The sequence below is a fragment of the Symphalangus syndactylus genome, chromosome 24 (assembly GCF_028878055.3).
Source record: "Symphalangus syndactylus isolate Jambi chromosome 24, NHGRI_mSymSyn1-v2.1_pri, whole genome shotgun sequence".
NCBI classification, from domain to species: domain Eukaryota; kingdom Metazoa; phylum Chordata; class Mammalia; order Primates; family Hylobatidae; genus Symphalangus; species Symphalangus syndactylus.
The window spans coordinates 41,022,525-41,048,933 of record NC_072446.2 but is presented as its reverse complement, the minus strand read 5'-3'; the positions used below and the strand labels follow the sequence as shown (position 1 = coordinate 41,048,933).

General features: G+C 46.9%; 2 protein-coding genes across 9 annotated transcripts in view; one reads left to right on the top strand and one right to left on the bottom strand.

The window, feature by feature from the left end:
• The window catches only part of DEFB124 (defensin beta 124), a 46,103-nt gene extending 38,277 nt beyond the window's left edge, over window positions 1-7,826 (bottom strand). Inside the window, exons 1-2 of one of the 2 annotated variants that reach the window (XR_008654609.2) lie at window positions 7,705-7,812; window positions 2,694-2,888 (exon numbers count right to left, since the gene is read on the bottom strand). The gene's annotated coding sequence lies outside the window, so the exon portion shown is untranslated. Of the gene's footprint in view, window positions 1-2,693; window positions 2,889-7,704 lie in introns of both variants that reach the window. The other variant, XR_008654608.1, reaches the window with a different exon arrangement.
• Window positions 7,781-26,409, top strand: part of HM13 (histocompatibility minor 13) — a 55,516-nt gene continuing 36,887 nt past the window's right edge. For 2 of the 7 annotated variants that reach the window (XM_055265217.2, XM_055265214.2), the window contains exons 1-2: window positions 7,853-8,167; window positions 20,882-20,980. In XM_055265217.2, coding sequence (XP_055121192.1) covers window positions 7,985-8,167; window positions 20,882-20,980 — 282 coding nt within the window. In that variant the 5' untranslated portion in view covers window positions 7,853-7,984. Of the gene's footprint in view, window positions 8,168-20,881; window positions 20,981-26,409 lie in introns of all 7 variants that reach the window. The other 5 variants (XM_063633781.1, XM_055265215.2, XM_055265216.2 and 2 more) reach the window with 4 other exon arrangements.

Genomic DNA, 26,409 nt, shown 5'->3' with positions numbered 1-26,409 from the left:
AGCTGACCAAAACCCACCAAAACCAAGATAGCAACAAAAGTGACCTCTGATCGTCCTCACTGCTCATTAAACGCTAATTATAATGCAGTAGCATGCTAAAAGACACTCCCACCCATGCCGTGATAGTTTACAAATGCTATGGCAATGTCCAGAAGTTACCCTTTATGGTCTAAAAAGGGGAGGAACCCTCAGCTCCAAGAATTGCCCACCCCTTTCCCAGAACGCTCATGGATAATCCACTCCTTGTTTAATATATAATCCAGAAATAACTATAAATATACTCAGTCAAGCAGCCCATGACGCTGTTCTGCCTATGGAGTAACCATTCTTTCATTCCTTTGTTTTTTTTTTTTTTTTTGGTGTTTTTTTTTTTTTTTTTTTTTTGAGACGGAGTCTCGCTCTATCGCCCAGGCTAGAGTGCAGTGGCGCGATCTCGGCTCACTGCAAGCTCCGCCTCCCGGGTTCACGCCATTCTCCTGCCTCAGCCTCTCCGAGTAGCTGGGACTACAGGCGCCCGCCACCGCGCCCGGCTAATTTTTTGTATTTTTAGTAGAGACGGGGTTTCACCGTGGTCTCGATCTCCTGACCTCGTGATCCGCCCACCTCGGCCTCCCAAAGTGCTGGGATTACAAGCGTGAGCCACCGCGCCCGGCCGTTTTTTTTTTTTTTGATACAGAGTCTTACTCTGTCGCCCAGGCTGGAGTGCAGAGGCGCGATCTCAGCTCACTGCAACCTCCGCCTCCCAGGTGCAACTGATTCTCGTGCCTCAGCCTCCTGAGTAGCTGGAATTACAGGCATGCGCCACCACACCTGGCTAATTTTTATTACAGATGGGGTTTCACCTTGTTGGCCAGGCTGGTCTCAAACTCCTGACCTCGTGATCCGCCTGCCTCAGCCTCCCAAAGTGCTGGGATTACAGGCCTGGGCCACCGCGGCCGGCCATACATTAGCTATTAAAAAAAATAAAACATAGAAAATAAAATATCCTTTACCCTTCAAGATTTGGTTCAAATGCCCACTCCACTGGGAGCCCTTCAATGGCAGAGACTGCTGTTGCCTCCGAACTTCCATTCTCCTCCTCTTTCATTGTAAGAATACTCCTGCACTCTGCAGCTTGGCATTTTTTTTCTTTTTTTAGACAAAGTCTTGCTCTGTCGCCCAGGCTATAGTGCAATGGCACAATCTTGGCTCACTGCAACCTCCAACTCCTGGGTTCAAGCAATTCTGTCTCAGCCTGCCAAGTAGCTGGGACTACAGTCACACGCCACCAAGCATGGCTAATTTTTGTATTTTTAGTAGAGACGGAGTTTCACCATATTGGTCAAGTTGGTCTCAAACTCCTGACCTCAGGTGATCCACCCGCCTCAGCCTCCCAAAGTGCTGGGATTACAGGCGTGAGCCACCGCGCCCGGCACAGCTTGGCATATTTTTTTAAAAAAGAAAAAAAAAAGAATATTCCATTTTTATCTAGGCAATTGCAAGATTTCCAATAACTAGCTTAATGCTGTCCCACTAATAGAGTGCACACAGCCTCCCTTGTGGCTAAACATGACCAGGTAATTATGGTCTGGCCAATTAAATGTAAGTAGAAGCATTATATAGAACTCCTGGAGTGACTGTCAAAGGGGAGGGAATGAAAACTGTTTTGCCCTTTCCTCCTCCTTCCAGACTACAATTTGAACAAGGTGCCCAGAGCTTTAGCATCCTTCTTAGATCATGAGGTGACCTTGAGGATGGAAGTCCTATGCTAGGATGATGAATACAATAGACAGAAGGAGCTGGATCCCTGATAGCCATGGAGCTGCTGTACTGGCCCTGAGCTGCCTGACTCCACATTTCTTTAAGTTCATCTGTTTTAAATTTTTTTTTTTTTGAAACAGAGTCTCACTCTGCCACCCAGGCTGAAGTGCAGTGGCATGATCTCAGTTCACTGCAGCCTCCTTCTCCTGGGTTCAAGCAATTCTCATGGCTCAGCTTCCTGAGTAGCTGGGACTAAGGTGCACACCACCACACCTGGCTAATTTTTGTATTTTTAGTAGAGACAGGGTTTCACCATTTTGGCCAGGCTGGTCTTGAACTCCTGACCTCAGGTGATCCACCCACTTGGCCTCCCAAAGCGTTGGGATTACAGGCGTGAGCCACTGTGCCTGGCCTCTTTAAGTTCATCTGTATTAAATCACTGTTATTTGGGGGTTTTCTGTTGCATGCAACCAGCCAAACCTAATCATAACTGACATGTCGTTCTGGTTATCTATTGCTGCATAAAGAGGAACTCCCAAAAGAACTATTTTGTCAAACTCACTGATTCTGGGGATCAGGAGTTTTGACAGGACTTTGTGGGCATGGCTTGACTCTGCTCCATGCTCTCTGGAGCCCCAGCTGGGAAGACTTGATGGCTTAGTGTGACTCAAGCAGCTGGGGACTGGGATCATCTGGAGGACTCTTCACTCACATGTCTGGCACCTGGACTGAGATAACGAAAAGACTGGACTCAGCTGGCATTGCTGACTGAAGCATCTACACACGGCTTCTCCATGTGACTTGGGCTTCCTTACAACATGGCAGTCTCTGGGCAGTCAGACTTGTTAAAAGTGGCTCAGAGGTCCTTGAGCAATTGTTCCACTGAATAAGGTGGAAGCTGTTTGGCTTCTTCCTTATTTCCTTTTTCTTTAATTTCCTCTACAATATTTTACCTTCGTGTTTGGCCTCTTCTGACCTCGCTTCAGAAGTCATGCAGCATCAACCTTGTCTGCACCTGCCCTGAGCCAGCAGTTCTCTACACACCCAGCATCAGCATCAAGCAAGATGCACCCAGCATGGTTGGAGCAGGCATGGGCAGAGCGATGGTGACCAGGCTCCAGCAGGGGCTGCTGCTTCTGGCACTGCTCCTACGGATGCAGATTTATACAGCTCAAACAACTGCTGTAACTTTTAAGTAACTTCTTCCAGAATAACGACTGCCCCCAAGTCTAGAGAATGCCACCAATAAGGCATTGACAGTGTCCTGCAGTCAACAGCCAGTCTCCCCCGTCACTCCTCAGGGTCTCACGCTCTTCCTCTTCTCTGCTGTTAAAAGACTCAGGCCAGGCCAGGCACGGTGGCTCATGCCTGTAATCCCAGCACTCTGGGAGGCCAAGGCAGGTGGATCACCTGAGGTCAGGAGTTCAAGACCAGCCTCACCAACATGGAGAAACCCCATCTCTACTAAAAATACAAAATTAGCCAGGCATGGTGGCGCATGCCTGTATTCCCAGCTACTGGGGAGGCTGAGGCAGGAGAATCACTTGAACCAGGGAGTCGGAGGTTGCAGTGAGCCAAGATTGTGCCACTGCACTCCAGCCTGGCAACAGAGCTGGACGCCATCTCAAAACAAAAAAAAAAAAGAAAAAAAAAATGAAACTCCATCTCAAAAAAAAGACTCAGGCCAAGACAGATCTACACTTCCCCATCTTCTAAATTCAATTCAAAGGTCATCTAGAAGGCCAGTATGGCAAGGAAAAAACAAGTCTTCATCAAATCTAGTAGATCTAGATGAAATAAGATCCAGGCCAGGTGTGGTGGCTCACGCCTGTAATCCCAGCACTTTGGGAGGCCGAGGCGGGTGGATCATGAGGTCAGGAGATCAAGACCATCCTGGCTAACACGGTGAAACCCCGTCTCTACTAAAAATACAAAAAAAAAAAAAAAAAATTAGCTGGGCACGGTGGCAGGTGCCTGTAGTCCCAGCTACTCGGGAGGCTGAGGCAGGAGAATGGCATGAACCCGGGAAGCGGAGCTTGCAGTGAGCTGAGATCACGCCACTGCACTCCAGCCTGGGCGAAAGAACGAGACTCCATCTCAAAATAAAATATAAGATCCACATCTTGGTTGGGCGTGATAGCTCATGCCTGTAATCCCAGCACTTTGGGAGGCCAAGACAGGCAGATCATGAGGTCAGGAGTTTGAGACCAGCCTGACCAACATGGTGAAACCCCGTCTCTACTAAACACACAAAAATTAGCTGGGCATGATGGCGGGTGCCTGTAGCCTCAGCTACTCAGGAGGATGAGGCAGGAAAATTGCTTGAGCCCGGGACACGGAGGTTGCAGTGAGCCGAGATCACACTACTGCACTCCAGCCTGGGTGACAGAACAAAACACCATCTCAAAAAAAAGGATAAGATCCACATCTTATTTTATTGACACAGAAAATGTCAAGAACCCCAAATTTGGTTGGTTTGAAGAACATGTGAAGGGTTTGACTAGATGATGAATGTCAATATAAAATCGGCTGAAGTTTCATATACCAAATGAAGAGGAACAACATTCAAACTTAGTTAAGACATAATTTCCTTGAGTGGCCAGGCATGGTGGCTTACGCCTGTAATCCCAGCACTTTGGGAGGCCAAGGTGAGCAGATCGCTTGAGCCCAGGAATTCGAGACCAGCCTGGGCAACATGGTGAAACCCCATCTCTACAAAAAATGGAAAAATTAGCTGGGCATGGTGGTATATGCCTATAGTCCCAGCTACTCGGGAGGCTGAAGTGGGAGGGTCGCTTGAGCCCAGGAGGTCAAGGCTGCAGTGAGCTGTGATCATGCCATTGCATTCCAGCCTGGGTGACAGAGTGAAAGTGTGCCTTGAAATAAAATTTTCCCTTGAGTACGGCTCAAGAAATATGGCCACTTAAAACTCTACCTTGAAAATAAATATAGATTTTATCTTATCTAAAGTTAGAGTGGGAAGTTTTCATTTGGTACATTAAATCTATAAGGCCATAAACAGGTAATATAAAAAGCTTTCATAATTCAATTTATATATAACATGAGGAGGAACTTCCAGGTGTTACTATGAATCTTCTATGTATAGTTACAGTCAATATACTTTATATGAGATAATTTTAATACCAATATAATCTAGATAACATTTTACTTTGTTACGTTATCATTGTTCTCTTGGGAAATAAATTTTTTCCTCTGAGGCTTTGGATTTGACATTGAATTTTGTGGGTACTAATTGACATGTGCCAGGGCAATGATGGACTGGAATCCACCCCAAATCAAAGCATCACGGTAAAGCTTGCTTATCCTTATAAAGTCAAATGATAGGCATTTCCCATCACCTATTTCCATTCAACAAGAGCACCAGATTCCAGTTAGCTAATCTGCTTCCAAAGAGTAGAACTGCATTGAGCTCAACTAATTTCAAAATGTTGACTTTTTTTTTTTTTTTTTTTTTTTTTTTAGATGTGGTCTTGCTATGTTGCCCAGGCTGGTCTCTAACTCCTGGGCTCACATGATTTGCCCACTTCGGCCTCCCAACATGCTGGTATTACAGGCGCGAACCACCATACCCGGCCTATTTCTGCATATGCTAAACATGCTTTAAAATTTTAAAAATGAAGTGTTTTGAAGGTAAAATTACAAATCTTGAAATTAAAAAAGCAAATATGTAAAGAAGCAAAAACTATAAATCAGGCATTTGAGAAGAGAAAATTGGAGGCTAACTTGTATTAAATTCCCAAAAACTTCTATACTTTCTGTAAATACTTTTTTAAAAAACTATAGATCAGAGGCCAGGCTCAGTGGTTCACGCCTGTAATCCTAGCACTTTGGGAGGCCGAGGCGAGTCGATCACCTGAGGTCCGGGGTTTGAGACCAGCCTGACCAACATGGAGAAACCCCATCTCTACTAAAAATACAAAATTAACTGGGCGTGGTGGCGCATGCCTGTAATCCCAGCTACTCGGGACGCTGAGGCAGGAGAATCGCTTGAACCAGGGAGGCAGAGGTTGTGGTGAGCCGAGATGGCGCCATTGCACTCCAGCCTGGGCAAAAAGAGCAAAAACTCCGTCTCAAAACAAACAAACAAAAAACTATAGATCAGAATAACCACCTTTAGAACACTTTCGGTTATCAGTCAATATTTTTAGATAGAAGCTGGTAGTAAGCCTAAAGTGAGCTTGATTCTGCAGTAAACAACTGCCTCAATACATAGAAACCTTTTTTAAAATAGGCAGTCTTGCGGGACGTGGCAGCTCATGCCTATAATCTCAGTACTTTGGGAGGCCGAAGTGGGCAGATTGCTTGAGCCCAGGAGTTTGAGACCAGCCTGGGCAACATGCCGAAACCCCATCTCTAATAAAAACACAAAAAGTTAGCCGGGCATGGTGGCACACACCTATAGTCCCAGCTACTGGGGAGGCTGAGGTGGGAGAATCACCCAAGCCCAGAAGGTAGAGGCTGCAGTGAGCTGTGATCATGCCACTGCACTCCAGCCTGGGTGACAGAGTGAGACCCTGTCTCAAAATAATAATAATAATAATAGGCACTCCTTGAAGTTTTTTGTTTGCACAGTCACACACTGATGCTTAGATGTTCCAGTATCTAATATAGCCACAGTAGGCTGCAAGCAGTGGCTCATACCTGTAATCCCAACACTTTAGGAGGCTGAGGCAGGAGGATCACTTGAGCCCAGGAGTTTGAGACCAGCCTGGGCAACATGGCAAAACGCCATGTCTAAGAAAATATATTTTTTTAACTTTTTTAACAATATCAAAAATAAGAATCACATAAATAAACAGATTCTTCCAATTCTGAAAAGAGCCACAAAGCTTTATAAATCGTACAGGGTCGTGAACTGGTAAGTATTATAATTGCCTGGCACACAGTAGGCACTCAATACATTTGCAAAGTCCACACACACCTTTCTTTTGCTTTATTTTTCTCTATTTATCTGCATTAACATGCTATGTAACACATAACTATACATTAACATTTTACAAGCTTTTTCTTGTTTTTTTCTTGTTTTTTTTTTTTTTTTTGAGACAGAGTCTCACTCTGTCGCCCAGGCTGGAGTGCAGTGGGCTCACTGCAACCTCCGCCTCCCAGGTTCAAGCCAGTCTCCTGCCTTAGCCTCCCAAATAGCTGGGATTACAGGCGCCCGCCACCACACCCGGCTAATTTTTTATATTTTTAGTAGAGGCAGGGTTTCACCGTGTTAGCCAGGATGGTCTCGATCTCCTGACCTCGCAATCTGCCCACCTTGGCCCCCCAAAGTGCTGGGATTACAGGCGTGAGCCACTGCGCCTGGCCTCTTTTTTTTTTTTTTTTTTTTTCAGACGGAGTTTCGCTCTTGTTGCCCAGGCTGGAGTGCAATGGCTCGATCTTGGCTCACTGCAACCTCCGCCTCCCGGGTTCAAGCGATTCTCCTGCCTCAGCCTCCCGAGTAGCTGGATTACAGGTGCGTGCCACTACGCCCGACTAATTGTTTGTATTTTTAGTACAGACGGGGTTTCACCATATTGGTCAGGCTGGTCTCGAACTCCTGACGTCAGGTGATCCACCCGCTTCGGCCTCCTAGAGTGCTGGGATTACAGGCGTGAGCCACTGCGCCCGGCCCATTTTACAGACTTTCATTTTGTTCAGTTTCTTTATTGTCTTCCCAACGTCCCCCCACACACACTGCACTAAAATGCAAGCTTCACGAAGGCAAGGACGAACTTTTGCCTATATTGTTCACCTCAGTGTCCCCAGAGCCTCGGACAGTTGTTGGCACATTGAGGGACACTCAATAAATATTCAAGGAGTGAATAAACAATTGGATACCCAATAAATGCATGTATGAATAAACACGTTCTTAGTTATTCGGAATATGAGGATTTGCGGAGAGTGGACAGCCTGGGATTGAGGAGACCGGCTGGGACTGGGAAATGGTCATTCGCTCACCGCAGTGGCCCGGAGCCCATGTCCAGACCACTAACAAGTTGCTTAGCAACCCGCCGCCCGGCCCTCTGCCACCGCTAGAGGGCGAGCGGGCGGGGAGACGTGCACGCGCGCGCGAGTGCGTGCAAGCGTGTGTGCGAGCGTGCGCGGCGCGGGCTTGGGAGGGAGACGTCACTTCCTGTTGCCTTAGGGGAACGTGGCTTTCCCTGCAGAGCCGGTGTCTCCGTCCGCGTCCCTGCTGCAGCAACCGGAGCTGGAGTCGGATCCCGAACGCACCCTCGCCATGGACTCGGCCCTCAGCGATCCGCATAACGGCAGCGCCGAGGCAGGCGGCCCCACCAACAGCACTACGCGGCCGCCTTCCACGCCCGAGGGCATCGCGCTGGCCTACGGCAGCCTCCTGCTCATGGCGCTGCTGCCCATCTTCTTCGGCGCCCTGCGCTCCGTACGCTGCGCCCGCGGCAAGGTAGGGTCAGCGGGAAAACCGGGAACTTTCCACCCCCATACCGAACACGGCCGACATGGACCCTTCCTAGGCGGGACAGACACCTCCTCTCCCCGGACACTGACTCTTCCCAGCCCTGATCACCACCATTCCCTCTATCTCGGGCCCACATTCCGGGGCTGGCATTTCCTGCCCCGGGATCTGGGCACCGACCCCCGACCAGGGTATGACACCTTCCCCAATAGGAACTTGCTTCTGCTCCCGACTCGGACCCTGACGCTTCCCTCCCTGTGCATCATGCCGCGGCTGGGAACGCTGTCAGCCCGTCCCCCCACTGCGACTCGGTCACTGATTGTTCTGAGCCTGTTGGGCCCAGGCAGACCAGCCCCATCTATACCTGATGGATACTGGTCCTCACAACTTACTGAATGGTACAGTTTCGTGTCATCCCTTGTTAGGAACCCTGCCTCAGCCCACCGCAGGGCCCTTTCTACCGTCCAGACCCATCCCTAGACTCTGACTCCTGTCTCACTGGAATCTGTGGCACCTTATGTGCTCACCTAGATCCCCCACACCTGGCCCTTGCCCCTGCCTCAAAAACAATGATCTCTTAGACCTCAGTTTTTCACATCACTTTCTGGAACCATCCCAGTCAGCTGGCTCCTCAGAACCTGCCATCTTGGTGCCTCTACTTTCCAACCAGGCATGGACGTCTTGTTTTCTTGGTTTCCTCTCTCTTAACTACCATCCAAACTTGGACATGGCCTAGTCAAAACCCAGACCTTGTTCCTAACCTGTAACCCTTTTCCCACCCAGCCTTTGACCCTACCTCAAAGTAGCCCTTCTCCCCATACCCCCAAGACAATCCCCCCACCAAACTGGGCCTGTCTGCTGGGCCACTGTTGGCCCCTCTTGTGAGACTGGGCCAGACTCCATCCCTGGCCTTCCTCAACGTCTGTCCCATTGGATACCTAGGAGGACTCCAGCACATTTCACCTTCTGCTTCTCCCTCCCCCTTCCCTGCCCCACTTCTTCCCTATATTAAGCCCTCTCTAGCCCGTTGTACCAATGGCTTTTCACTTCCTGGCACTCTCTCCCTTCCTCCACAACCTCTTAATCTGTACCTCCCCGATGCTCCTCCCCCACCCAGACCTGAGGATGGACCTAAGTGGAAGCTGTCTTGCCCAAAGAGGGCAGGCCCACAAAGCAGCTGCCACTTTTGAAACTGCTGAAGCTGAGGTTCTGAAAACACTACCCGACTTGAGCAGTAGCTGAGGCCTGCCACCTTCCTTCCCCAAGAGCAGAGAACTCACTACTGGCTCTATATGCGATCAGATGCAAAGGAAAGTAGTTAGGCAGGGCTTAGGCTGAGAGACTCAAACATGACTCCATTTTCCTTTTTGTTTGGATTTTTCTAAGCTGAGTTCAGGTGATATTAAGCCTCTCTGCTATGCCTGTCAGGTAGACACTTAGTGTAGAGAGAAGTTCTGAGATAAACCAGGACAGAGGAGGCGAAGGACAGCTGGCATAAGGCTAGGCAGCTTGATCTGAGCTGCTCTCCAAACTGAGTAATTCTCCCTGGCACCTTCTGTACATGGATCACTAATCTCTGCAGAAAACACCTTACAGGCAACAGTATTTCCTGAACTTCCACCGTCAGGGGTAAGGGAGGATTGCTGCAAAGATGAGTAGGTCAGAGCCCTGTCACCAAGGAATTCGGGAGCCCAGGTGAAAGAATAATAACTAGATCTGTGATTATAATACAAGCAATGCTACAAGGTTTAGGGAGAAAGATTGAGCACATCTGGGACAATGCAGGGAGGCTTTGTGCTAGAGGTAGGCCTGAGCCTTGACATAGAGGTAGAATTTCAGCCAGGAGAAGGCATTCTAAGCAAAAGAAACCAGGTAAGCAGAGAGAGGTGCGGAGGCAGGAGGCTACGAGGCAGTTCAGGAAATAGTGGAAGGTTTGGTGTGGCTGGAACAGAGGGTATGGATAGGAGAAAGCCTTAGCCTCTGAATACCTCTCCCAAGCATCTCCTGCAGGGCAGCAGGGTGTGGAGGACTGTATGAATTTACAAACAGGACCTGACCATTAAGAGCCTGCCACCACCAATGACCCAGATGCTGTAAAGCTTGCAAAACCTTCACGCCCTTTGATGCTCACAGCAACTGAGGTGGCAGGCAGAGCCAGTTTCATTATCCTCGTTGTACAGGAAAGGAAACTGAGAGTCAAAGAAATGACTTCTGAAGATCACTCTGCCATTTAGGGGCAGAACCAGGTATGCCTAGTCCTAGTCCAGGGCTCTCTCCTAATACAGGTACCTTTAAAGACAGGCAGCATTGACCTAGGGAAAGGACAGGCCAAGTGACTCCCTTACTACCCTGAGTCATTTCCCTGGTCACGTGAAAAGGAGAGAGAAGAGTTAGTGTGGGGACCCAGTTTTGATTTCCCACCAGTGTTGGACCCCAAAACCAGTTGGGAGAGAGGGAATGTGAGGACAGAATTCTCCCCAAGGGTCAAGGTGTCCATAACAGGCAGGGAAAATTGTGAAATCATGGAGAGAAAGAAGGTAGAGCCTCCAGGAGTATGTTGTGAGCCTTGGGAGGAGCAGTCTCAGAGCAGCACCCATCACTGTCGAGAGTCCTATATCCCGCACAGAAGCGAATCTGACCCAAGCAGTAGCTGCACATTAAACATTGGTTTAAAGGGCCCTCAGCGAACAGGACTGGGTGCCTGCTCTGGGCTAGGCTCTGGGCTGGGTACCAGGAGTTCCAGGACAAAGAAGGCCAAGCCCTGCCCTCACTGAGCCCAGTCACCAAGGAGAAACAGACATGTGACTAGCCAAGTAAATAGATAGGCCTCCTGGAGGGGGCAGCAGTTGTCTTTGCATGGATGGGGAGAGTCCAACAGGCAGAGCAGGAGAAGGTGAGGCAGGGGACCACAAGATGTGTTCAGGGAGGCAGTGAAGAGTATCATGTGAGCCCAGGAGAGGGGCTTGGATGTAGTGACAAGATGTTCAGGAAGCCTGTGGCCTTTCTGGGGAAGAGAATCCTGAAAGCAATGCAGCGGTTAATCGTTATTGTTACAAAAATACTATACATTTGTTAAAAAAAAAGAAACATCAAGCAGTGCAGAAGTATAAAGGAAAAGCCTCCTGGGCACTATTCCTTGGAAGTAACCCAACTGGCTGTTGGGTATATAACCTTCGAGAATGTTTTCTGTGTATACACATATATTCTATATGTGTCTGTGTATATAGACATGTAAATTTATTTTTATAAAAATTGGATTATATAGTACATATTTCTCCACAACTTGATTTTTTTTTTTTTTTTTTTTTTTTTTTTTTTTGAGATGGAGTTTCACTCTTGTTGCCCAGGCTGGAGTGCAATGGCATGATCTTGGCTCATTGCAACCTCCGCCTCCCAGGTTCAAGCGATTCTCCTGCCTCAGCCTCCCGAGTAGCTGGGATTACAGGCAGGCACCACCATGCCTGGCTAATCTTGTATTTTTAGTAGAGATGGGATTTCTCCATGTTGGTCAGGCTGGTCTCAAACTCCCGACCTCAGGTGATCCACTCTCCTCAGCCTCCCAAAGTGCTGGGATTACAGGCATGAGCCACCGTGCCCAGCAATTTTTTTTTTCTTTAACAGTATGTTGGCCAGGCATGGTGGCTCATGCCTGTAATCCCAGCACTTTTGGGAGGCCGAGGCAGGTGGATCACTTGAAGTCAGGAGTTCAAGACCAGCCTGGCCAACATGGTGAAGCCCCATCTCTACTAAAAATACAAAAATTAGCTTTGCGTGGTGGGGCACACCTGTAATCCCAGCTACTCAGGAGGCTGAGGCACAAGAATCACTTGAACCCGGGAGGCACAGGTTGCAGTGAGCCGAGATCACGCCACTGCACTCCAGCCTGGTCGACAGAGTGAGACTCCATCTCAAAAATAATAATAATAATATGTTTCATTATTTTTCTGTGTCAGTACATATAGACCTAAAGTTTACTAGACATGATGGCATACACCTGTAGTCCTAGCTACTCTGGAGGTTGAGGCGAGAGGATAACTTGAGCCCAGGAGTTCAAGGCTGCAGTGGGCCCTGATTGCACCACTGGGCAACAGAGTGAGACCCTGTCTCAAAAAATATATACATATATATATAGAGAGAGAGATCTACCTCATCTTTTATGGTGGGGAGGGTAGGTAATACATGCCCATGGTACAGAATTCAAAAGGTACAAAGGGGTGCACAGTGAAAGTCTCCCTGCTACCCCAAGCTGCCCTATTTCCCTCCTCAGAGGCAGCCCCTCTCCTGTGTTTCTTAGATATCCATCCAGAAAGATTCTGTGTCTTTACAAATAAATAGGCATATACTTTTCCCTGATTTTTTTTTTTTTTTTTTTTTAATGAGACCGAGTCTCGCTCTGTCACCCAGGCTGGAGTGCAATGGCACAATCTCAGCTCACTGCACGCTCCATCTCTTGGGTTCAAGCAATTCTTCTGCCTCAGCCTCCCGAGTAGCTGGGATTGCAGGCACCTGCCATCATGCCTGGCTAATCTTTGTATTTTTGCAGAGATAGGGTTTCACCAGGTTGTCCAGGCTGGTCCTGAACTCCTGACCTCAGGTGACCCACCCACCTCGGCCTCCCAAAGTGCTGGGATTACAGGCGTGAGCCACCGCGCCTGGCCAGTACACTCTTCCTTGCACCTTGCTTTTTTCACCTAATGTGTGTTGCAGATCCAATCATGTCAGTACATAGGGTGTGGGTGTGTTCTTTAACAGCTGTATGGTATCCCACTTGTACCCCAGTTTGCTTAGAATGCCAGTTCTCTAGTGTCTGGTCCCTGGGCCAGCAGTGTCAGCATCACCCCAGAACTTGTTAGAAATGCACATTCTGAATCAGAAGCTCAAGGTGGGCCCAGCAATGTGTGTTTTAACAAGCCCACCTGGTGATTCCGATGCATGCTCAAATTTGAGAATTTGAGTCCCCCACTGGTCATTTGGGTTGTTTCAGTCTTTTGCTATTACAAACCATGCTGAAATTAATATCACTATACATTTTTATTTCACACTTGTCTGTGTATTTGTGGGATAAATTTCTCAAAATTGGTGGGTTGAAAGCTATGCACCCTTTTTTTTTTTTTTTTTGAGACAGTCTCGCTCTGTCACCCAGGCTGATTGTGAGTGCGGTGGTGCCATCTCAGCTCACTGCAACCTCTGCCTCCTGGGTTCAAGCAATTCTCCCACCTCAGCCTCTTGAGTAGCTGGGATTACAGGATTACAGGCGCGCACCCACCACACCTGGCTAATTTTTATATTTTTCCTACAGACGGGGTTTCACCATGTTGGCCAGGCTGGTCTCAAACTCCTGACCTCAGGTGATCTGCCCGCCTTGGCCTCCCAAAGTGCTGGGATTACAGGCGTGAGCCACTGTTCCCAGCCCACACTTTTTATTTAGATAGATTTTACCATATGATCCACTATAGAGGTTGTATCAGTTTACTTTCCCACCAGCAGTGACCTCAATTCTTGTTTAATGGCTGTGGAGTAGTCTGTTCTCCAGAGGTTTTGTTTTTTTGTTGTTGTTTTTGTTTGTTTGTTTGTTTGTTAGACAGAGTCTCACTCTTTGGCTAGGCTGGAGTGCAGTGGTGTGATCTTGGCTCACTGCAACCTCCGCCTTCCGGGTACGAACAATTCTCGTGCCTCAGCCTCCCAAGTAGCTGGAATTAAAGGTGTGTGCCACTATGCCCGGCTAATTTTTATATTTTTAGTAGTGATAGGGTTTCACCATGTTGGCCAGGCTGGTCTCGAACTCTTGACCTCAAGTGATCCGCCCGCCTCGGCCTCCCATAGTGCTGGGATTACAGGTGTGAGCCACTGTGCCTGGTTTCTCCAGAGGTTTTTAAGCAGATACGTGATACAATCAGGTGTAGGCTTTAGAAAGAGCTCATGGCAGGGTAGGTGACAGGCAGGAGGGAGAAGTGTAATATTGGTGCAGGGGTTGTGAAGACAGCAATGAGGGCCAAAGGATTGGGGTGGGAAGTTAGGAAAGGTAACCTTGGAGAGCTGAGTGACTGGATGTTGTGGTAAGGAATGGAGACTCTCGAGTCTCCAGCTGGGGCAACAGTAACAGAATGGCTCGTGAATTTCAGATCATTTCCAGGGCATGGTGTAGAAGCAGTGCTCTGAGAGCTTGAGCCGTGCCAATGGCTTGAAGCAGGCATCTGTCCTCTCTTACAGCTTTTGTTTCCGCTCTGATAACAACATCCAGAATGTCATGGAAGCTACATTTACTTCTGCTGTTTATGTCAGGTTTTTCCCCCACTTTCTAATTGTGTTTTATGTTGCAGGAGCTATTGTATTTACATACGCAAATCTGGTTAAAAAATCGCAATTGGATTGGTAAAGAATCCTAACAACTTTTTAGTATTTTTGTCACTACAAAGATTAGCTGTTCAGCTACCTTCAGGATTCTGTTCCTCAGAAAGGTTGCAGGCTTCCCAAGTACCTTCCTGTTAAAACTTTCCAACAGAAATTTCCAGATAGGGAAGATAGAAATCTTCTAGGAAATAGCTCCTAAGAGTTTGGGGTCTGGAACTGGACTGCCTCAGTTTCAGTCCTGGCTCTGCCACTCACCAGCTGTGTGACTCTAAGCAAGTTACTTCACCTCTCTAGACCTCCGCTTCCTCATCTGTAAAAGAGCTATTAAAAGTACCTGCTGGCCAGGCGCGGTGGCTTACGCCTGTAATCCCAGCACTTTGGGAGGCCAAGGCAGGCAGATCACGAGGTCAGGAGATCGAGACCATCCTGACTAACATGATGAAACCCTGTCTCTACTAAAAATACAAAAAATTATCTGGGCGTGGTGGTCCATGCCTGTAGTCCCAGCTACTCGGGAGGCTGAGACACGAGAATTGCTTGAAACCAGGAGGCGGAGGTTGCAGTGAGCCAAGATTGCGCCACTGCATTCCAGCCTGGGCAACAGAGCGAGACTCTGTCTCCAACAACAAAAAAAAAAGGACCTGCTTTGTGGGGTTTTTGTAAGGATGAAAACATGTAAAGTACCTAGAACAGTGCAGTAATGTTATTGTTATTACTATTATCGTCAGATTTCAGGTCTCCCGTTCTTTTATTTATTTATTTTTTTTTAATAGAGGCAGAGTTTCTCCATGTTGCCCATGCTGGTCTCAAACTCCTGGGCTCAACCGATCTGCCCACCTTGACCTCCCAAAGTGCTGGGATTACAGTCCGGTCTCCCATTCTGACTCAGCATTGCAGCATGGGATATTTATAAGTCACCCACAAAGGAGACCAGAGTCCTCTGTGTGATGGAGAGGATCTGTCCAACCTTGGTTTGTCACTGAATAAGATTAGGCCTCTTCCCACCCAGGGTGCTGAGCTGAATTGAAAGGAATATGTGGAAATGAGCCATAATACTGGTTTGTAGGTGAAGCCACAGAGTCCTGTGTGTCCTTTGACAGCCCTGAGCCTCTGTATATGCATATCTTTCTGCCTGATAAGCACTTCCTTTCCTTGTACACAAAGCAGACTCCTCAAGCCGGACGTGGTGGCTCACCTGTAATCCCAGCACTTTGGAAGGCCAAGGCAGGCAGATCATCTGAGGTCAGGACTTTGAGACCAGCCTAGCCAACATGGTGAAACCCCATCTCTACTAAACATACAAAATTAGCCGGGTGTGGTGGCGGGTACCTATAATCCCAGCTACTCAAGAGGCCGAGGCAGAGAATCACTTGATTTGTAGTGAGCCGAGATTGTGCCACTGCACTCCAGCCTGGGCAAAGAGAGCAAAACTCCACTCAAAAAAAAAAAAAAAAAAAAAACTGACAAGCTGACTCCTCAACCCAGTCAGCATTTATCTGGCTCCAGACTACCAGACCCTGTGCTTGACCATCAAGGCCTTGCTTAAGTGGTACCTGCTCTCTCCACCTCTGACTCCCTTACTTCTCTGCAGAAATAGTGTCTTGTTGGCTGTCTCGTGATTCCATTGTGCATAGTAATGATACAAATGGTGTATACAGTTTAAATGATGACTCAAGGCACAATGCTGAGTACTTCCAAAGCAGAAATCAGAATCCTCACAACTTGTTTTACAGCTGAGGAAACTGAGGCTTAGAGAAAAAAAAAATCACTTTCCCAAGGTCCCACAGCTGGGAAGTAGAGCTGGGAGTCCAAATGGACTTCCTGATCTCAGAGTCCCTTCATAACTGCTGATGTTCATATTGTGTGTCACACTGATATACATGTCTGTTGCATCATTTGTCACACTACATTATAATAGCCTGTTTGGGGTTTTGTTTTGGAGGGGCTTTTTTTTTTTTTTTTTTTTAATATGAGACAGAGTCTCGCTCTGTTGCCGAGGCTGGAGTTCAGTGGCACGATCCCCACTCACTACAGCCTCCACCTCCCGGGTTCAGGCAATTCTCCTGCCTCAACCTCCTGAGTAGCTGGGACCATAGGTGCACGGTATCACACCCAGCTAATTTTTGTATTTTTAGTAGAGATGGGGTTTCACCATGTTGGCCAGGCTGGTCTTTTTTTTTTTTTTTTGAGACAGAGTCTCGCTGTCGCCCAGGTTGGAGTTCAGTGGCTCAGTCTCAGCTCACTGCAACCTCCACCTCCCAGGTTCAAGCTGTTCTCCTCCCTCAGCCTCCCACGTAGCTGGGATTACAGGTGCACACCAGCACGCCCAGCTAATTTTTGTATTTTTAGTAGAGACAAGGTTTCACCGTGTTGGCCAGGCTGGTCTCGAAATCCTGACCTCAGGTGATCCGCCCGCCTCCATCTCCCAAAGTGCTGTGGGATTACAGGTATGAGCCACCACGCCCAGCCAGTTTTGCTGTGCATTCCATAAAATAGAATACCTGTTTCCTGTAATATGTATCATGTCATGGTATTAACCTACCTGCCTGTGAGTGCCTCAAGATCAGGAACTCATTTTTGTACCCATACTACTGCTACACAGGAAATGTATTGAATGTGTGGAGATGCTCAGAGGGGATGAGGAACTTGCCCAAGTCCCACAGCACCCTGCTGGCAAAAGCAGAAGCCAAGGGTTGGGAGAGAATAGGGAAGGAAGGAAACCGGGCCTCTCATGTGGGTATTGCTCACCCACCCCACCCCCACCTCCTGGCAAAGCCGTCCAAGTGACTCACACGGAGCTGCCTCCAGTGGCTCCAGAGGGGAGGGTCTCCCTTCCAGCCCAGAGCCTGGGCTGCCTCAGCCATGCATAGGCAAGGGTGTGGTTAGGGACCTCCTCACTCACCTCTCCCTGATAGTCATAACCCCCAATACGGGCACAGTACTTTACAGTTTGCCAGGCTGTTTCGCATCCCATATCTCATTTGGTTTAAGACCCCTATGGGGCTGGGTGTCGTGGTTCATGTCTATAATCTCAGCATTTTAGGAGGCCAAGGCAGGAGGATCACTTGATGCCAGGAGTTCAAGGCTGCAGTGAGCTATGATCCTGCCACTGCACTCCAGCCTGGGCAACAAAGAGAGACTGTCGCTTTTCTTTAAAAAAAAAGAAGGCTCTTGGACCTTTTTTGAAGTGAGGCTAGAGATTGTCCTCCTGTTTGACAGAGAAGTAAACCCAGTCACTCAGCAAGCTGTTAACAGAGCAAGGAATACCTTGGATACACTTTATGTGTAGCATTTTACTTATGTATGAACTATATCTGTAGGGAGAATTCCCACAGGTGGAATTGCTTGGTCAAAGGGTATGTGTATTTGTGATTTTTTATGTATTGCCTAGTTGCTTTCTACAGGAAGACAGATTGACTCTCATAGGCAGTGTGGGAGACTACATCTTTCCCCGTAGCCCCACTGACTCAGTATGTTACCCAGTGTGTGGATTCTTACCTTTCTATTAGACAAAAAACAGAATCTCAGTGTGCTTTAGTTTGAGCTCTTATTAAGAGTGAAAATAAAGACTTATTAAGAGCCATTTGTAGTTCTTGTTCTGTGGTTTTTTTTTTTTTTTTTGAGACAGAGTCTCACTCTGTTGCCCAGGCTGGAATGCAGTGGCACGATCTTGGCTCACTGCAAGCTCCGCCTCCTGGGTTCACGCCATTCTGCTACCTCAGCCTCCTGAGTAGCTGGGACTACAGGTGCCCGCCACCACATCCGGCTAATTTTTTCTATTTTTTAGTAGAGACGGGGTTTCACCATGTTAGCCAGGATGGTCTTGATCTCCTGACCTCGTGATCGGCCCACCTCGGCCTCCCAAAGTGCTGGGATTACAAGCATGAGCCACCATGCCCGGCCTCTGTGGCTCTTCTTTTTGTATCTTTGGGCATGTGGAAATTTCAATCGAATGCATCCTACCAAATTACCCTCCCCAAAAGGCTGGACAGGTTTATACTTTAGGCCAGTGCTGTCTATGTATTTCCCTTAGCCAGGCACAGTGGCTCATGCCTGTAATCCCAGCTACTTGGGAGGCTGAGGCAGGAGGATTACTTAAGCCTAGGATTTCAAATCTAGCCCACACCTCCCTCTCCTAGTAGTCATTTCGTGGGCTTACTGCCCTCTGCCCCATCTCCTTCCCTCTTTGCAACCTTCCACCTGGGACACTAGGGCCTCTCTGAGCCAGTCTTACCTTCTCCAGACACCCTCTCTCTTAGCAGGTTTTTTATTGTTGGTTTTTGTGAGCCAAAATATTTGTGAGTCTCCGTAACTGAATGTGATCCCTTCTAGGGATGCTGGTGCTTTACTTGCAGGATGGACATGGTGATGGTAGAATCTCAGGCACTGTAATGAGCCTGTGCGTACTATGGAAAGAACTTCGGCATGAGCAGGAGTCTAATCTGGCATTGCTAGGACTTTTGGTAGCCATGATATAAAACAGTTGCAGAGTAGGCTTGTCCCAGCGGGGAAATCTGGAAGGGCTTCATGGCAGTGACATTTACTAGGCCCTTGAGGACTGTGAGGATTTTGCCTAGCAGAGAGAGGGCAAGTAGAGACCACTGTGATCCTGGAAGCTTTTGACCTGTTTGGAATACAGATTTATACCAAAAAAAAAATAATAAAAAAATAAATTTATACCAGTACTACATATCATTGATAAATTTTCATTAGAAAGTTCTGGCCGGGTACAATGGCTCACACCTATAAGTCCAGCACTTTGTGAGGCTAAGGGGGGCAGATCACCTGAGGCCAGGAGTTTGAGACCAGCCTGGCCCACATGGTGAAACCCCCTCTCTGCAAAAAATACAAAAATTAGCCAGGTATGGTGGCATGTGCCTGTAGTCCTAGCTACTTGAGAGGCTGAGGCGGGAGAATTGATTGAACCAGGAGGCAGAGGTTGCAGTGAGCCAAGATTGTGCCACTGCACTCCAGCCTAGGTGATGGAGTGAGACTCCATCTCAAAAAAAAAAAAAGTTCGTCATAAATTCTTTTTTTTTTTTTTTAAGATGGAGTCTTGCTCTGTCGCCCTTGCTAGAGTGTTCAGTGGCACGATCTTGGCTCACTGCAACCTCTGCCTCCTGGGTTCAAGCGATTCTCCTGACTCAGCCTCCCAAGTAGCTGGGATTATAGGTGCCCGCCACTGAGCCCGGCTAATTTTTGTATTTTTAGTAGAGACGGGGTTTCACCATGTTGGCCAGGCTGGTCTCGAACTCCTGACCTCGTGATCTACCCACCTCGGCCTTCCAAAGTGCTGGGATTACAGGCGTGAGCCACCACACCTGGCCTTCTTTGGCATAAATTCTATGAAGCTAATCTATTTCTATGTTGGTCTGTTACTCCATTTTCAATTCTTTTCCATTTTTATAATACTGAAATTATTTTGATTGCATTTAGTTCTTTTTCATGTAAATATTTATCATTCATCAGTTCTTTACCCACATCACATTCTTGCCAACTATAGCATCTGCCATTATAAATTTAATTGTGGCTTTTATTTTTACCATTTTCAAGTCTGCCAGTCAAATTTCTTAAATTTAAGTTTTGTCAAGATTTGCTTCTCTTCACAGTTGGTGTCTTCCTATGTGCAGTTTCAGCCATTGTCTGTCTTGTTTGTTGTTAATTTCAACTCATAATATTCATTACCTACTGGATGACAGAATAGTCATTTTTCCCTCTTGGCTGATCCATTAGAAAACTGAAAACAATTTTCTTCGAGAGGTCTGAAACTGCTGTGGCATCGCTGGTGTCCAAGTTTTCTTCTCTCAGTTATTCCACACGGGAATGGCCTCTGCCATAGCCCTTCTCCCCAGATGTGTCACACATGCCCTGGGTTCTCCTTGGTCTCTTGATCAGGGTCCAGATCTCCTCATGGCAGAATGGCAGGATCAGCCAGGCATGGTGGCTCATACCTGTAATCCCAGCACTTTGGGAGGCCGAGGCAGGTGGATCACTTCAGGTCAGTTCGAGACCAGCCTAGCCAACATGGTAAAACTCCATCTCTGCTAAAAATACAAAAATTAGCTGTGCATGGTGGCACATGCCTACAGTCCCAGCTACTCAGGAGGCTGAGACAGGAGAATCGCCTGAACCCAGGAAGCGGAGGCTGCAGTGAGCCGACATCATGCCACTTCATTCCAGCCTGGGTGATAGAGCAAGACTCTGTCTCAAAAAAAAAAAAATGGCAAGATCAGAGCATCTTGCCCCAGGATGAGGCAGGCAGCATCCCTAGCCAAGGGAACAGCATTAGCAGAGCCTTGCAGGAACACATGGGAACCAGCTGTGCTGAGCCATTGCCATTCTCTCCTCTAGAATGCTTCGGACATGCCTGAAACGATCACCAGCCGGGATGCTGCCCGCTTCCCCATCATCGCCAGCTGCACACTCTTGGGGCTCTACCTCTTTTTCAAAGTAAGTCTTTTGCCATCTGTTGTGTCATTTGATCTCAATGACTTTATCTTATTTTGTTTTATTTTTCCCATCACAAGAGCCATGCATGTTCATTTATAGAAAATAAAGAAGAGAGAAAAATTAATAATTCACCCATAGACCTACCCAAAGACAACAACTGTTAGTGTTTGGGACCCTGTCTCACTAGTCTGTATTTCTTTTATCCATGTAGCTTTTTGTTTTGTTTTTGTGATACCAGTTTGGTTTCATCGTACTGTTTATGTTGGGATGGGGTATAGCTTGTGCTCAGACATACCTCTACCATACTAATGGCCTTTTTTTTTTTTTTAATTTATCGAGGTTTATTTTCCCAATAAAAGTTACACAGGCTCAGTGTTGAAAACCTGGAAAACACAGAAAAGTAAAAAGGGAAAAACAGCAGTCATCCAAAACCCCACTACCAGAGACAGTCACAGTTTCCCCTCGGAGGTGTGTCCTTCCACTGTTTCTCCCTGTGCATGGTTTCTCCGTAGCTGTGACCACATGGTGTATTCAGTTTGTAGCTGCTTTTTTCACTTCACATTAATAACATCATAAACATTTTCTCATGTTACTGCAAACTCTCCTTAGTTGTACTATTTTCTGGATTATAAAAGTAATATATTCAGAAAAACTAAAGAAAGTATATCAATAGAGGGAAAAATAAATTCCACAGCACAGAAGTAGTCATTAACATTTTGGCATATCTCCTTTCGGGCTTTTTATTTATTTTAGGACAGAGTCTCACTCTGTCCCCCAGGCTGGAGTGCAATGGTGCCATCACAGTTCACTGCAGCCTCAACCTCTTAGGCTCAAGAGATCCTCCTGCCCCAGCCTCCCAAGTAGCTGGGATTATAGGCACGCGCCACCACACCCTGCTAATTTTTTCTTTTTTGAGACGGAGTCTCGCTCTGTCGCCCAGGCTGGAGTGCAGTGGCGCAATCTCAGCTCACTACAACATCCACCTCCCAGGTTCAAGTGATTCTCCTGCCTCAGCCGGCTGAGTAGCTAGGATTACAGACGTGCGCCACTACGCCCAGCTAATTTTTGTATTTTTAGTAGAGACAGGGTTTCACCGTGTTGGTCAGGCTGGTCTCGAACTCCTGACCTCCTGATCCGCCCGCCTTGGCCTCCCAAAGTGCTGGGATTACGAGTGTGAGCCACTGTGCCCGGCCAATTTTTTCTTTTAGTAGAAACAAGATTTCGCTTTGTTGCCCAGTCTGGTCTCAAACTCCTGGGCTCAAGTGATCCTCCCACCTCTCCCTCCCAAAGTGCTGGGATTACAGGCGTAAGCCACTGCATCCATCTCTTTCAGCCTTTCAATAAGTGTATGTTTAGCATTATAATCATAACTGTAGTGTTAGATCTTCTTTTTGTTGTTTATGTTAGGTTTTTTTTGTTTATTGGTTTGTTTAGAGACAGGGTCTCACTCTTGCCCAGCCTGGAGTGCACTGGTGCAATCATGGCTCACTGGAACCTCAATTCCTGGACTCAAGTGGAAAACTGGCTGATTTTATTTTATTGTATTTTATTTTTAGAGACAGGGTTTTACTATGTTGCCCAGGCTGGTAACAAACTCCTTGGCCTCCTAAAGCACTAAGATTACAGATATAAGCCACCATGCCAGGCCCTTGTTTTGTTTGTTTTGTTTTGTTTTTGAGACAAGGTCTTGCTCTGTCACCCAGGCTGGAGTGCCATAGTGCAATCATGGCTCACTACAGCCTCAACCTCCTGGGCTCAAGCAATCCTCCCACCTCTGCCTCCAGAGTAGCTGGGACTACAAGGTGTGCACCACCACACCTAGCTAATTTTCGTATTTTTAGTGGAGATAGGGTTTTGCATGTTACCCAGGCTGGTCTCGAACTCCTGGGCTCAAGCTATCCACCCTCCTTGGCCTTGTAAAGTGCTGGTATTACAGGCATGAGCCACCACACCTGGCCCCTTCTTGTTCTTTTAATAGTATGTTAACTTTTTTCCTGGTCATTGAAAATTCCTCAAGGATGTCTTTAATTTACATCTTAAAATGTAGGCTGGGCGCAGTGGCCCACACCTGTGATCCCAGCACTTTGGGAAGCCGAGGTGGGTGGATCATCTGAGGTCAGGAATTCAAGACCACCCTGGCCAACATGGTGAAACCCCGTCTCTACAAAAACTATAAAAATCCATCCTGGCCAACATGGTGAAACCCGGTTTCTACTAAAAATACAAAAATTAGCTGGGCATGGTGGTGTGCGCCTGTAGTCCCAGCTACTCGGGAGGCTGAGGCAGGAGAATTGCTTGAACCCAGGAAGCAGAGGTTGCAGTGAGCTTAGATGGTGCCACTGCACTCCAGCATGGCGACACAGCGAGACTCTGTCTCAATTTAAAAAAAAAAAAAAGAAATGACTCAATTAAAAAATAAATATACACGTAGGCCTGGCGCAGGGGCTCACCTGTTATCCTAGTACTTTGGGAGGCTAAGGTGGGAGGATCACTTGAGCTCAGGAGTTGGACGCCAGTGTGGGCAACATAGTAAGACCTCATCTCATTCATAAGTAAATAAATAAACTGATTCATCAATAATGTATATCATTTAACAAAATTTGTTGCCAGCCTAGGCAACAGAGCAAAACTCCGTCTCAAAATATATATATATTTTTTTCAACCTAAAGTACAAATGAACCATTATCCTCTCCCCAATACAGTTTCCTGTGATTCTGTCATGCATAAATCTATACTTATGTTAAATTATATATATTTATATATGTATCAAATACATGATTCTTACCATGGAGGTATTTTTATATCAACACAGTCAAATTACCCCATTCTTTCATTCTTCTTTTTTTTTTTGAGACAGACTCTTGCTCTGTCGCCAGGCTGGAGTGCAGTGGTGTGTGATCTCAGCTCAATGCAACCTCTGCCTCCCTGGTTCAAGTGATTCTCCTGCCTCAGCCTCCGGAGTAGCTGGGATTACAGGTGCATGCCACCATGCCCAGCTAATTTTTGTATTTGTAGTAGAGATGGGGTTTCACCATGTTGGCCAGGATGGTCTTGATCTCTTGACCTTGTGATCTGCCCGCCTCAGCCTCCCAAAGTGCTGGGATTACAGGCATGGGCCATCATGCCCAGCCTCTTTCATTCTTTTTAACAGCTGCTTATGGTTCTGTTTTACAGTGTACCCTGAGGGTATTTAGGTCTGTCCAGTGTTGGGGTATCATAGCAGTATTATCATGAACACTTCATACACATAATTTGTGCACTTATTTTCTTCAAGTCTATCTGCAATAGGTCTACCAGGTCAAATGCATCTCCATTTGTAATTAGATAGTGCCAAATCACCCTCCAAAAAGATTGTACCATTTTACATTCCCACTGACAGTTACAAGTGTGCTGGCCTACCCAGGCGCTCACCTGCATTGGATAGCACCAAAATTTTTAGTTTTTTCCAGTCTGTGAGTGAATTAAAAAGATGTTTTTTTTTTTTTTTGAGATGGAGTCTCACTCTGTTGCCCAGGCTGGAGTGCAGTGGCGAGTTCTCGGCTCACTGCAACCTCCACCTCCCAGGTTCAAACGATTCTCTTGCCTCAGCCTCCCAAGTAGCTAGGATTACAGGTGCGTGCCACTATGTCCAGCTAATTTTTGTATTTTTAGTAGAGACGGGGTTTCACCTTGTTGATCAGGCTGGACTACTGGCCTCAGGTAATCCACCTGCCTTGGCCTCCCAAAGTGCTGGGATTACAGGTGTGAGCCACTGCACCCAGCCAAAAACGTAATTTTTTAACACGTGTTTCCTATTTCATAGCTCTCTCATTTTGGATCGTTTTTTTTTTTTTTTTTTTTTTTTTTTTTTTTTTTTTTTAGAGATGAGGTCTTGCTCTGTTGCCCAGGCTGGAGTGCAGTCACATAATCATAGCTTACTGAAGCCTTGTTCTCCTGGGCTCAGATGATCCTCCCATCTCAGCCTCCTAAGTATTTGGGACTATAGACATATGTCATTACACCCAGCTGTAAATCCTCTTTTTTTGTTGTTTTTTGTTGTTGTTATTGTTTTGTTTTGTTTTGTTTTTTGAGACGGAGTCTCTGTCACCCAGGCTGGAGTGCAGTGGCATGATCTCGGCTTACTGCAATCTCTGCCTCCCAAGTTCAAGCAATTCTCCTGCCTCAGCCTCCTGAGAAATGCTCTTTTTAATGGTTACAGGGTATCCGCACAAGCAACCAGCCTGGGCAACATAGCAAGACCTCATCTCTAGAAAACATTTAAAAATTAGCCAGACATGGTGGCGCAGGCTTATATTCCCAGCTACTCAGGAGATTGAGGCTGAAGTATGACTTGAGCACAGGAGTTCAAGGCTATGGTGAGCTATGATCACACCACTGAACTCCAGCCTGGACACGAATGTTACCCTGACAATAAAAGCAGAAAAATATCCCTATAAGCAGATACAGCACAGTTGACTTAAAGCATCCACCTCACTTTAAACAGAAAATGTCATTCTGATTTTTACTCTAAGAAATTAGAGTGCACTAAATAACATTGGCTATTCACAGGTTTTTTTTTTTTTTTCTTTTTTCCTGGACCTCAGGTAAAGAGCTGAATTTAGGCCGGGCGCGGTGGCTCAAGCCTGTAATCCCAGCACTTTGGGAGGCCAAGGTGGGTGTATCACGAGGTCAGGAGATCAAGACCATCCTGGCCAACATGGTGAAACCTCATCTCTACTAAAAATACAAAAACTAGCAGGGCGTGGTGGCACATGCCTGTAATCCCAGCTACTTGGGAGGCTGAGGCAGGAGACTAGCTTGAACCAGGGAGTCGGGGGTTGCAGTGAGCCGAGATCGCGCCCCTGCACTCCAGCCTGGTGACAGAGAGAGACTCCATCTCAAAACAAAACAAACAAACAAAACAGCTGAATTTATCAAATGCCTTGGTTCATAGCATACCATCTTTGGTCTATGCCAGGTCCCCCTACGTTTTTTTTTTCCCACTTCACTCCAATATCCACCTCCATTTCCCACCTTCATTTCTCTCTCTGCCAGAGGCAGCTGCTTTAATGCATTTGACTTCTGTCCTTAGATGTGTATGTTTCTTATAAAATATGTAGTGTTGGTGTATCTGTATGTATGAGTGGGAATTGCATTTCCATAAATAGAACTGTGCATTGCATCTCCCTCTGTTTCCTTTTCCGCTCTCCATACCTTAAGATCTCTCTGTGGCTCTGTGTACATCCAGCCATTGCTTCTGCCTTTGCTTTTGGCAGATATTTCTGAAGTCTTGAGAGACCTTCTAACATTTTTAGTATTTAGGATTCTTTCCTTAGACCAGATGCTCCCAAAAGGAATTTCTGGCAGCAGTGGGTGTGAGCATTTTTATTTAAGGCACTGGCTTCCTGTTGCTCAGCCTTTCCTCCTCTCTGGGCAGGTAAGCCTCAGTC